The sequence below is a fragment of the Pithys albifrons genome, chromosome 2 (assembly GCF_047495875.1).
Source record: "Pithys albifrons albifrons isolate INPA30051 chromosome 2, PitAlb_v1, whole genome shotgun sequence".
Taxonomy (NCBI): domain Eukaryota; kingdom Metazoa; phylum Chordata; class Aves; order Passeriformes; family Thamnophilidae; genus Pithys; species Pithys albifrons.
Genome location: NC_092459.1, coordinates 89456207 through 89469085, shown reverse-complemented (window position 1 = coordinate 89469085; position 12879 = coordinate 89456207). Strand labels below are relative to the sequence as shown.

At 43.4% G+C, this 12879-nt stretch overlaps 1 protein-coding gene across 2 annotated transcripts in view; it reads left to right on the top strand.

Moving 5' to 3' along the window:
- The first annotated feature begins 594 nt into the window (after window positions 1-594).
- EPAS1 (endothelial PAS domain protein 1) overlaps window positions 595-12879 on the top strand; it is a 77766-nt gene continuing 65481 nt past the window's right edge. Inside the window, exon 1 of one of the 2 annotated variants that reach the window (XM_071577207.1) lies at window positions 595-900. In XM_071577207.1, the coding sequence (XP_071433308.1) occupies window positions 875-900 (26 nt within the window). In that variant the 5' untranslated portion in view covers window positions 595-874. The remainder of the gene's footprint in view (window positions 901-12879) is intronic. The other variant, XM_071577216.1, reaches the window with a different exon arrangement.

Below are 12879 nucleotides of genomic sequence, written 5' to 3'. Positions count from 1 at the left end.
GGGCCGGAGCAGGACGGACCCGCACGCCGTGGATGGCTCCGGGGCCTCGCCCCAAGCCCGCACCGTCCTTACGGCTTTTATTTTCCTAATTTTAGTTTTTTTCAATACCTCCCCCTGCCTCAGGCTGAACGGGGGCCGCTCCCTTGTGCGGGGGTAGCGCCCGGGGCCGGGGCCGGGGCAGCACCGCAGCTGCTCCGCGCCTGCCGGGCAGGTGCCGCGCCGGCCCTCGGACCGCACCGGCGGGGAGGTACCGGGCTCTAAAGAGCCCTTCTGAAAAAAAACACCAACCCTCCAAAACGTTACGTTACTAAAAAACATACTAACTAACAAAAAAGTTAAATAACTAAACGATAACTGAAGAAACAGCGGCGGAGGGGACGGCGCCCGCGGACGGCCTCCCCGCGGGTGCCGGAGCGGTGCCGGCTGGGCGGGGGCGGCCCCGCTGACCCCCGGCCGGGTCGGTGCCGGGGGCGGGGAGCCCGGGGCGCCCCGCTGGCCCCCATTGGCGGGCGCGGCGGCGGCGGCGGGGCCGGGCCGAGCCGGGCCGGGTCCAGGGCGGAGGGGGCCGGCCCTGCCCCCGCGGCCGGCGGCGGCCCAAGGTTTAAAGTGAGAACTTTCTGCGGGCGGCGCCGAGCTGCACAGCCCCGCCGCCTCGCCGCTCCTGCCCCGCAGCAGCAGCCGCCGCCTCCTCCCCCGAGCGGGCTGTACAATCCTCGGCAGTGTCCTGAGACTGTACGCCCGCCTCGGGGGCGACCCGGCCGAACCGGACCTCGACCCTCGCCCGCTGCCGCTCGCGGAGCCCCCGCGGGCAGGTGCTGAGCGCTCCCCGGCCCGAGAGGCTGCGCAGGAGCCGACAGCAGCAGCAGCCGCCGCGATGACAGCTGACAAGGAGAAGAAAAGGTGAGGGGCCGCGGGCGAGGCGCTGGGCTGCTCGGGGCGCTGCGTCCTCCTCCTCTGGCTGCCCCCTTCGGCCGCAGGACTCCCCGCGGGCAGGGGCCGAGGGCTTTGCCTCCCCCTGCCGCGACTCCGCTGCGGGGGCTCGACCCGCAGCCTTCTCGAGGACCAGCTGCGGCGGAAGCTGGTTCGTTCGCCCAGCCCGGGCGGGCAGAGAGACTGGAGCAGCGCCGCGCCCCGTCGGGGCAGCCCGCGCTCCGTCCGGCCCCGCCGCGCTGCGGAGCCCCTGCCCGGGGCAGCTGCCCCCGCTGGGCGGCACCGCGGCCGGCGCGTCCCGGTCGTCCCAGCTCGGCTGTGCCCGGCGGAGGCGGCGGGCAGGTGCATCTGGCAGGCAGGGCCAGCATGTCGGTGCGGGGTGACTATAGTGTACGCCACGGCTTGGTAGCAGCGGGGACTGAACTATTAGGAAGCTGCTTTTAACAGCTGAGTACGGGTGTTTTGAAGGTAGCAGCACCCTTAGCAAAACATGTTTCATAATTGAAGTCGTGTGGATGTAGTTGACAGGCTATGTAAACACTTACCAGTTGTGTACAGCTACTACTTTTCGACACCTCTTCGCTTCAGCCCGAGACGCGGAGCACTCGCAGCTGACGCGGTTCGTGGAGCTCCTCCGCTGTCAGTGGGTTTGCCCGTAGGGCCGAGGGCTCCAGGAGTGCCCAGCGCCTCGTCTGTCCTGCCCTTCGAGAGGGATGTAAAGATAGGCATTCCCACACTGCCATAACGTCCCTTCCAGAGGGAATCAAAATAACGCATTAGTGGGTTTATAGTTGCATAAAGAGCACCTTTTCCTGTTGGTTCTTCAGAATAAACGTAAAATTCAGCAGTCCATAACACAGAAGTTATACGTGGAGAGTAAGAGAAGAAGTATCTACTTGTTGCTCCAAAGCTATAAACAATTCCTGTGGATGAGCGAGGGCACTGACATGGGGAAAGCTAAGCAAGTGAATAAGGGTCCGTGAAGTCTCATAACAGGATACTTATTGTGTTTTATACAGCAGGCAGTCACAAGGATGAGTTTATTGTTGGCACATATTGCTGTTCCTGGCCATAGATTCTGTTCATAAACTATGTGATTTACAGACTAAGAATTTGATGTTGTTATTTGTCATGTGTATACTATCCAGTTGGTGAAGCAGTAAACTTTATACCCATTTTTTGGTTTCTCTAATAGCTCCTTTTTTATTGAATCACCCTGTGACGATGTAACAGGGGAGGTATTCTACTATAAATCAAACATTTTCCATATAGTTCTGTTTTCCTCAGTTTATCAAACAGTAATGTATTAAGGTTAAACACTTGCCTCAAGTGTATTTTACCTAGATATCAATCTTCTGTGCAGGGTATAAAAGATACATACATTTTGTGCCTTCTTATGTTGAAAAAGAGAGTAAAAATCTCTAGTACAGTATGATGTAGTTATAAAAATGTGTTATAGTTTATCGGGAATGGTAAGAGTGAAGTAGTGTACTGCATTCATTTTATCACCTCTTTTTAATAGGGCACTCAATCTCTTCAGTTTTAACCTCTCATTTTCAAGCACAGTAAGGGATTTAGAGCTGTCTAATCTTGTAGGACAGTACACTGAAGTGCTTTCTAGAAATATTCTAAAGATACAACATAAACTTCATGGGACTGAAGTCTGAACCCTAATCTTGACTGAGTTTGAATATTGTGACATTCATGACAATTTTTCTGTTTCTCTCAGAACTAGGCTAATTGTTATCTGGCTCGTGGGATTGTTGCGTAAAGTAATGTTTGTGGAAGAACTGGGAGAGCCTCATATGAGGGATTTTAGATCTCTCGCTTGTGCCTCCCTGTCAGTGAGCATGTGGATGTCCCTTCTGAGGACGTACCCTGTGTAGCCTTTAGAAGCAAGATGTTTTTCTTCCTTAATTTTCCAGTACTACTATGGATTGGATTTATTGCCTTGAGTTCAACAGTTACTGTATTATTTGGTTGATCTCTATACAGATAGGAAGCTAGGAACTCTTAACCTGACTTGCTAATGGCATTTATAAATCAGTTTCACAGAGAAAAGGTGTTGGGAGTAGTCTGGTTTACCAGATTTCCAGGCAGCTCTGGAACATATGTTTAGAGGAGCAGTTCTCTTTACGGTTAAACAAATGCTCTATGGAAGACAATATTTGATTCTCTTAATGGTCCATTTAAGTTGAGAACTTGAGAATGTTCTTCATTTGAAGCTCTGTTTGTCAATAGAAAAGTCAATGTCAATGGCAGTGTATGATTGAGCAGTTTGAAACCAGGCTCAGGACAAGTCAAGTACCACTGAGTAGGATGCGTCATTTGGCTTCACCTTTTCAGTTGTGTTGTTGCTTGGAGCTTTCATTGCTTGTTCTCCAGTTATATGAAAAATAACCAATCTTGCAGCTCAGGGTGTTTCTGTGCTAGTGGTCCCCATTTAATTATACAGTACTTTTTTTGTGACCTTAGCTGTGTAATGTTATATATATCTGTTTAAGGTCTTCTCCTCCAGATAGTAAAGAAACAGGATTGCTCCAGTTATTGTCTATGTAATTGACTGCTTTCAATTACCCTTTCTCTTTGGACTCTATTTGGTGTTGAGCCCCTCTAATGAGACACTTTGTGCCTCAATTTTAACCGACCTTTTCCTTCAGGAGAGTAGTTCTGCCAAGCTGAGGTCACTCTTGGCCGTACCTTCTAAGGATGAGGAAACCATCCCGATGGCACAGCTCTGCAGAGCTCAGGTAGTTTGCTCTTAATGGATGTAATTCAGATGGCAGGAAATGGGAGCATTTGGATATGCCAAGGTGTTAAACTGCATATTTCAGGGCATGTACAATCTCAGTTTTGTTCTACCCAATATGTTTCTGTTTTAGCTTATGTCCCTATTGCCAGGTAGGCTACCTATTGCCTGTTATTCTGTGACGATGGAATAGATGACCTTGTCCATTCTCTTGCAGTGTAGGTTGTTCCTTATACTCTTGTAAACCTCACTTTATGTATTTCAGCTGATAATGATATAGCTTTGAACACTTTTCTTTGCAGATTATTTCATAGATTACTCTCCTTCATAAAAAAATTGTTCAAGTTTTGTTATTGCTCAACATCTCCCCATACATAGCCCACATACTTAATTTACTTCTGTTTGCTTCTATGTTAAGATCTGTCCCTGCAGTTTTTCTTATTTGGAGTTATCAAAAGGAAATGTAATCTCCTGAACTCCTAGTGAGCAGTCTGTTGAAATTGGCTTTTTCTCACGTGCTTACAGCATGTTCACATTAAGCAACTTGGTCTTAAGGTTTCAGCACCACAAATGCAAGCACTTGATAGCTCACAGGTCATCTTGAACGACCCTGGCCATGCATACTCATCATACTTTGGGTTTGCCCCTTCTGCTTTCTACATTGCCACCCTTTCTGTAGTTGTGGAGAGGGTTTTTCTACCAGAGGGTGGCCCAAGGGTACACGAATGAGGAAGGCAGGCTGCATGGCCGCCCTCATGTCTCCCTTTGCCTGCAACGGCATGTAGCAGAGGTTGGGTTGAGCTCTGACTTGGAGGCACGGTCTGCTTTTTAGCACTTGACTTTTACCCAACTCCTGTGGCTTCGTCTCTGTAAAGTCTCAAAGCATTTGAGCTTAATATTAGAGCTTAATGAAGGCTGGATGGCTTTTGCTGTGGAAATGGTGGGCAATGTGAGTGCCACTCAGTGTGTACCATCCTCCCAAAGTTACCTGGCCTTCTGAGGATTTGTGCTTCACGGGGCTGCTCCAGGGGCTTGCTCTGCTTCTGTTCAGCACTTAGCCCTACAGCAAGTTAAGTCTTATCACCCCTTTGAGTACAGCACTTTCTGGGTCATGTTCCTTTCTCTTCATCTTCTGATGTCAATCATCTTCTGTCATGTTTTTCTTGTGTGGGTCTTTGGGAATGTCTTGCATATTCAAAGTACTCTGCTAATACGAGTTTTTGGTTTGTGCTGCAATTCAGGAGACCCATCACTGAGTATTGCAAAAGGATCACTCTGCCTTTCTATAATATTTTTTTACTATGATAGATTCATAAACATTAAGTATTTTTATTTTCAGGTTCCAAGCAGGGAGCTGCTGTTAGGTGTGGTGGGGGAAGAAATCTTCAAGCATTGCACGTCTTGCTATAATTTTCAAATGGTGCCTTTTGAAAACTGAGAAATCAGATAAACATTACAGTTAGGAAATGAGCAATACAAAGGCAGGTCGTATTTAAAAATAGTTTAGGTGCATAGAATGGATTTATTCCTCTAAAGCTATTGTGAAATGGTGTCGTGTTAATTAGTCTAATATTCATATTCAGTGGCATATATGCCTTATTAGTTATAAATGCTTTTACTCCTAGTAGCTGTCAACAAGGTTGACAGAATCCTTCTCTTAAATTAAGAGAAAGTGCAAGTATGGATAGTATGCAGCTGGCAGGTTTTTTTCTCATTTATCATTCTTGTACTATATTTGCTTAAAAGGCAATATAATAAAGTAGTTGTCTGCTGAGGATAAAAAGTTGACTGCTTATTTAAGAAAAAATAACTTATTTCTTAAATTTACAAAGCTGCTTTTCATGGAGACTCCTTTCGAAGTATGTAAAATGGGAAACTATTTTACTGTGCATTTGGAAAGTAGCTTAATGAAGTACAGTAGGCCAATTGGCTGATAAATAACTAGTGTTCCAAAGTAACTCATTTAATTATGCTCTTTACTTCTTAAGCTCTAATCTAATTATGATTTTGATTCTTTCCTCTGTGACTTTATTTAAGTCTAGAAAATTTAGCTGAAACAAAATCTGCCATAATAAATTCTGATTAAATGGGAATATTTAGGCCTGAAAACAGTTAGACTTTTAATTAAATTTACTTGACTGTTACTACAAAGAGTTTGGAGTTGAAAAGCATCTCTATTATGCTTCTCAGTCCATCACAGTACATGACACAGCAAATATTCAATATTCTGTTCTATAGAAACTCATCAAATGTGTTGCCAGACCAGAAGTAAAGTTGCTTTAGTTGAATTTTTGTGTCTGATCTTCAAAGATGTGCCCTGGTCTTGACCCTTCCTCTGTGCTGATACGTGGAATCAGCAGTTTTCTTTGATTTTGGGGAATGTTTAGGGTGTTGCCTTCAAGGAGATTGTCTGAAGAATTCAGAAACTTTACACATACTTTATGTTAGCCTGTGGGTATACGATTAATACTGACTTCTTACAGCTTTATGAACAAGTTCTGTGCATCTGGGCAGGAGGAAAAATCACTTTCTTAGTTTGTTTCTGCTCTCAACTTGGACAAAACCAGGATAATACAGTTTCTTAGTGGTTTTCATTACTAATGCAAATATGTTGAACCATCCCCCACATTACAAACTCTTCTTCATTCTGTTGTGTGTGTATTTAGACAGTGATTTGCTTTCAGGCAAACATTAAGTAGCATATGTTTTAATCTCAAGTCTGTAGAACCAAACTGACTGTTTTCCAAAGAGATTTCAACATCTTATTGGTATTTCCAACAAGAAACATGTCTCGAACTGCATCTTGCCTGTGCCTGGCTATTCCTCCAGTCTCTACTACTTGAGGCATGTCCCTAAATCCCAGCTGTGACCTGCATGAATGAAACCTCCAGGCCAGAATTTGGGCAGACTGTAAAGCAGGATTGTGATGGAGAGAACAACCAAAGTGTGGCCATTTATGAAGTATAGCTGGGATTTGTTTGCTTGATTGTTTTACTATCAGTAAGCTTAATAGCCACTGCCCCACCATGATCCTAAGATAACTCAAAGGAATGAATACATCTCCTCAGCTGTTTTTGCCCGGATAGGTGTGGTGGGGATTAGGTCACCATTTTCTCTGTAAATGAGTGCTTATTTTGCAGTGTACCAATGTAAAGGTGAGGTTAACAGAAGGATGATTCCTCCACAAGTATTTGCTTCAGACGTTCGGATCTATAAAATGATGGATGTATTTATGAAATAGGTGTTGGGCAGATAATGCTATTGCGTATTCGTTTGGACTGGTGTCAGACTTACCTTGTTTCTTTGAATTAAAAAAAAAAAGGCTTTCTTTGGGCATTGTTGTGGCTGTTGGCTCTTTCCTGCTGCGGGAGGGGGTCAGTGTATCTTGCCAGGCTTCCTTTCTCACCATGTTGCAGTGCCCACAATCACCTTAAGTTTTGGATATCTTGTTGCTGATGGCATGGAGGCTGTTCCTGGAAGCTGGAGCCATGACTGTGGCAGTGATGGTTCATGCCCAGCCTCGTGGGTTGTCCTACTATTTTTCTTTTTGCCTATGGAGAAGTCATCAGTGCAGAGTCCTACAGTGTGCTCTGTTGCCTGCCTCATTTTTTGTTTCCCTACCAAAAATTAATCATTCCCTGTTTCTTTCACCTCCTTCCCTGCATCCCCAGCAGAACAGAAGGCAGAAGCACTGCAACGTCCCTTTATATTTGGATATGAAATACTGTGTGCGTTCAAATAGTTATACAAATAGCAATACTTTCACCGTAACATTTTGGAGCTAGAGCAGTGTGAGCAGTCTCCTTATTTTCCAGGAAACTGTTATCTAAGGAAAAGCTAAAATTAGAAGTGATATGGGGAGGGTTGTATGTGATAGGTTTTTTTCTTGTTTGATTTTTGATGTTTTTGTTTTTGGGGGTTTTTTTGTTTGTTTTTGGGGTTTTTTTTTTAACCTAATGGATGAATCATGTGGGTGTAACTTATGGCACTTGATAGCAAGCAGTCTGTCTGAAGGTGTATGTGTAGTAAGATTACCAGGATCATTTAGAAACTATTTGGAACTACTGAAACGTGAACTTAATCTATTGTAAATATTTGTTACTCATTACCTAATATATCAAAACATATTTGGTTAGAGTTAGGCAAATGAAGGTATGATAAAAGGTGCAGGTTTTGAACAATGGGTTACTGAGCACTCGAAGAGCTGCAGATGCATTTGGTGGACTGAATATTTTCTGTAAAAACTAATATTTTCTTGGAAAATAATTTTCTTGAGCACAAGGGAAACAAAAGCTAATGTTCTAGTTTTAGCTATACTGCTAAAGCGAAGGAATTTAATTGAGAAATTGTCAAAACATTTGGAGAATGCTGAAAAATTTTAGACAGGTTCATTTTTATAAGCTTTGCTGTGTTGCACTGTGTTGCTAATTGAAAACCAGTTGTTTCAAATTTCATTTGAATGAGACTCAAGTATTATTGATCTCTTTTTAATTCAAAGACTTTTTTTTCTTTCTTTTCTGGTGTTTGACTCAATTGAGCTTTTTTCGAGATTGTTTTATTGAAATCCACAAGACACATACATGAATCTGCTTTGGTGGCTTGATGTCAGTCAAACTCCTGTCTTCCTTTCAGGATAAATCTTTTCTCTGCAAAACAAAAATATTAGGTGTTCCTCTTACTCTACTCATGATGGCCTCATCACTTGTGGCCTTAAACTCCAAAGAGTCACAGTCTTTAAAAAACTGCAATTGATTAAACAAGCTGCCAGGTCTGATGAAAATACTTAGTTGTCTTTGGATGAGTTAGGCAGGAAGTGTGACTCGGCGATGACAAAGGTCTTCTCTAGCTTTGATTACATGAACAGCTCTTTAAAGACAGTAGTATGATTGAAAACACAGCAATAAAGGCCTTCCCTAACCCCTGGCCCACCTCACTGGCTCCTGATATGACAAACAAGAAAGTCAGAATATGGGAGAGATGAAAACAGCATGTTGCAGAATTTCGAAGTTGTTCTCCATAGACTGATAATTTCAGAGTCATGTTCTTGAAAACCTGCCTACGTATGGTGAGAGATAGAAATGTTTGCCTTTCCCAGGAAAGCTACTGCTTGAAGTAACAGATAGAATAATATCTTGAAATATAGTCATCCCAGGTGATATTCACCTTTAGTCTAGTACATGTGTTTTCTGTAGGTAGTCAGCTGCTCAATCCTTAAACATATATATGTATATATATAATTTAATATATAGAAGGTGGTTTGCTGAATTACTTCAGTTTAAGAAGTCAATAGAATGGCCTAAATACTTTGCATGAAACCTTAAAAATGTGCCCTATTGTTCTTCTCTTCCTAAAAGGGAAAGCTGGTGCTAATTTATAGTGTCAGACTATAAATTATGAACATTTTTTCATCTACATGGGAAAAATGATAGTTTTGGTGCAAGTCATCTAATGGCATTCAAAAGTCAGTGTATAGTATTTTGCCTTTAAGATATATTCATGTGCCCATAAGATAAATATTTGCTGAGGTAACAAGCTGGAGGAAGTATGAAGTGGGATGGTTATTAGGCTGTTTTTATAAAAGTGGTGAAAGTATGCTTTAAAGAACATTCCTTGTATTTTGTTTCACCATTAGCATATCTAAGGTATTTACTGCCATAAAAAGGTGCTTAAACTCTTGGTATCACAGTTGTAGTCATTTGCACTTGCCTTTGTATGATAAACTACAAAGCAACCCTATTCAGCCATTGTGTTTGGGACATTCTGATGTTGGTCTTCAAGCCCTGTGCCTTCATTCACAATGGTATCACCCTCTCTGCCAGTAAATTCTTGGTCTTACTGGGTACTTATTGTCTTAATACTTCAAAGATCTTCCTGACATTTAACAACCACACTGCTCTGTATACCTACATTTGTAAATTGAGAATGTTGCCAGGAACATGCCAAACTTTTAGCTGTCTGTGCAATTTGTGTCCAAAACTTGTTGCAAATACACGAATATCTTTTGAGATGATACGTGTTGTTGTGCCTGGTTAGATTTTTAAATGACATTATGATGAAATAACATGCTCATTAACTGATGGCAGCAACTGAATCTTCAGACGTTCAGGTATTTATGGAGGGGATTGACTTAAAGCTGATAGGAAGTTTAGAATGAAAATGGTTTTTGAATAATCTGTGGAATGTCAGCATCATACATGGATGTGTGAGAAAAAATTCAGTCTTAAGTGACATTATCATGCCATGACTCCTGAGGCAGTATTTCTCTGGAATACAAACCCAGTGACCAATTACAGCCATACTCCACTCCAGGACTTTTTTGAAGGTCTCGATTGCCTCCAGTGTGTTTTATAACCTGTGAGAGGAAATTTGTGAAAATGCTTATGGTATTTTTCCCCTAGAGCTTCTGCCAGATGATTCTTCTGGGAAAGCTGCCATTTGTCTAATTTGCTGAAGGGGGAGAGTCTTTGGGAAGGGGTGATGAGCATTTTGGAATACCCTGTGCATGTTGCCTTCATCTGAAGGGAAGAGCTGTCCTTGAAAGAGCAGCAGGGTTTTTCTTACTGCTGGCCTTTATCTGTTACTGGGTTTTCCCATTCCTCCTCAGTTTCAAAGGAAATCCATGACAAATGTGTCTCTTGGTTTACTTCTTCCAGTTATGCCCCTATTGACCTGAGAGACCCATTTCCCATTTTCCATTAAGCTGACTCATGTATGTTGGGGAATGCAGAGTTGGAATTTGCCAGTTCATGCACTTGAGATGGATAAACTTTGCTTGCAGAGCAGGAAACCAATACCCCATCTAAGCAAGACAGATGATGATGCTTGGCCTTAACAAAATAGTATTACTTACACTTTTAAGGAAAGGTAGACATTTGGGGTAGTTGCCCCCCTTTATTGCTTAATGCAGCACGTTTATGTGAGTGATCAGGAGGAAGATTTCTGGTTTAACCGAGGAAACACAGCTTGGTTCAGCTGCGGGTGGGCTGTTCTTGTGCTGCAGCTATAAGATTACCAGTTAGTGTTAATAAATCTAGTTCTTGGTTTTTTCCTAGTAAATAATTTGAAGGATGTGTTTATTGCCATTACTAATCAGAGAGACATTTTTATGGTCACATCCTTTCTGTGCTCAAGTTCTTTTAACGCTTCTACTGCCTTTTACGTAACAGCAAAGCCGTATTTATGTTCTCAGTGATTCACAAAAGGGGACTATCCCATTCACTTAGGCATGTGCTGGCTTGAATATGAAATAGAAGCAAGTGCAGATATCTTGAGGGAAACTTAATGCTGGTGTTTCGAAATAGCCATTATTTTCTATTTAAGAAAAACCAACCCCCCAACCCTACTTTTGTTTGTCAACTGCATGACTGGCCTGAACAAAGCCTCTTTGCCATGAGGACTTGGGCCAAAATGCAGTGAAGCTGAATAAAACTGTGTTTTGGATTCTGTCTCTTGAGCTTGTTCGCCACTCTCAGTAGAGCTGGCTGTGAAAACTGTGTCTGGTTGCTGACCTGGCTGCTGAACAGCAGCTTCAGCAAGTGGGTCTGGCCTCTGCAGCTGCTTCTCCTGTCTCCTTTCCCCTCCACACACTTTCTGAAACCCCTTCTTGCATGGCCCAGCTCTTTGTCCTTCTGCGTGCTCAGGGCATTGGGTTGTAGCCTGAACAGTGTGACTGATCACTGTAGTTATCCTCAGTCCCCAGCCTGGAAAACTGGGATGGCAGTATATCCTTCCTTCCACCCTTTGTGTGTCTTATTTATTTAAAGTGGACTGTAAACTTTTTAAAGTAGGGACTTTCTATTTCCATGCCTAATGCAGTGCTGTAGGTATGTTGGCAAGAAGCTTGCGTGATAAACCTAACTTGAAAATACTTTAACAGGGGGTTGTCAGATGGAAGGAGTTTGGTTATCTCTCACTCTTATATTGCCTGGTTAATTGCTTTCTTTACTGCACCACTCCATATTATTCCTCAAGATGTAGGTTACACCCACGTCCTGACGGGTGACCTACGCCTTCGTTCGCTTCACCTTTGAATTTGTCCCTCCTGCCATATAAGATCCGTGTGCAGTTTAGACGCCTCGAGCAATTGAGGAGATGGGATGGTGTTGGCGGTGGCAGGATTGCAACACCCTGAAAGCATCTAGGAGATGATAAAACCTCTTATTCTTTCAGATTTCATCACAGAGCAGGCAGGTGAGCAACCCACAGGGCAGTAAGAATGAAAAGGAGGGTTTGACTGTCACACAAAGACCTGTCTTTTCTGCAGATGGGGAGTTTAGTGGGGTTTCAGCCAGCAATCATTTGCTCTCAGTTTGTTTGAACTGAGCACTCTAAGGAAAGTAAAGCGCTGCTTTACTGATATGCAGCATTCATGTGACTTGGGTTTAGAGGTCAGCATACACAAGCCACTTCACACAGACTGCATAGGCTGAAGCCTGTGAACCTTCATTCAGTTAAGGCTTCTCCTGCATATGGGTGGCAGAGTTGGCCTGAAGATGGAGCAGGCTCATTCTTCAGTGTAAAGAAGGAGCATTATGAAAAGCCTAACATTTTATACAGACCTTTACTGGCAGCTTTACATACTGTATGTGCAGGCCCTGGAGAGGACAATGCAAGAAGCCATGTTATTTGTATAGCACCACTTCTTTCCCTTTGTCTGCCAAATCTTAAGACATCCCCTGCCCCCCAAACCTAAATGTCACCATAAACATGGTGTAACTAAATTCCAGCTTCTCTAAGAGCAAGTATGAAGCAATGAGACACAGTAACCAGCACTATTGCTTTCTGACACTTTTTTAAAAATTAATTTTCAAGGAGATGGATGACAGCAAATGGTCTCAGTCAAAAACTAGTGACTTTTCAGTGCTCTTTCACCCTGGGGAATAAAATAAACAGATAGCAAAGTCTGCACTGCAGGTCACAGGATTTCGGGTGCAGTGATGGCTCATGTGGAGCAGACGTCCACCTAAAGGCAGAGGTGAAAGAGGAAGATTGCCTGCTGCCTGACCTGTTAAAACCTTTAAGAAGAAATTGCGCCAACGTGAAGTCATTATAGAGCATTCCTTTGGAGGGAGTCATGTGATAAATGCAGTGCAAACATAAAATGATTTCATGTTGTATTACGTTTTGAGTAGGCTACAGCTGTGGAATGAGTCTGCCGAGTCATTTGTATGTTGAGCTGTGTGCTCCTCTTGGGTGGGTTT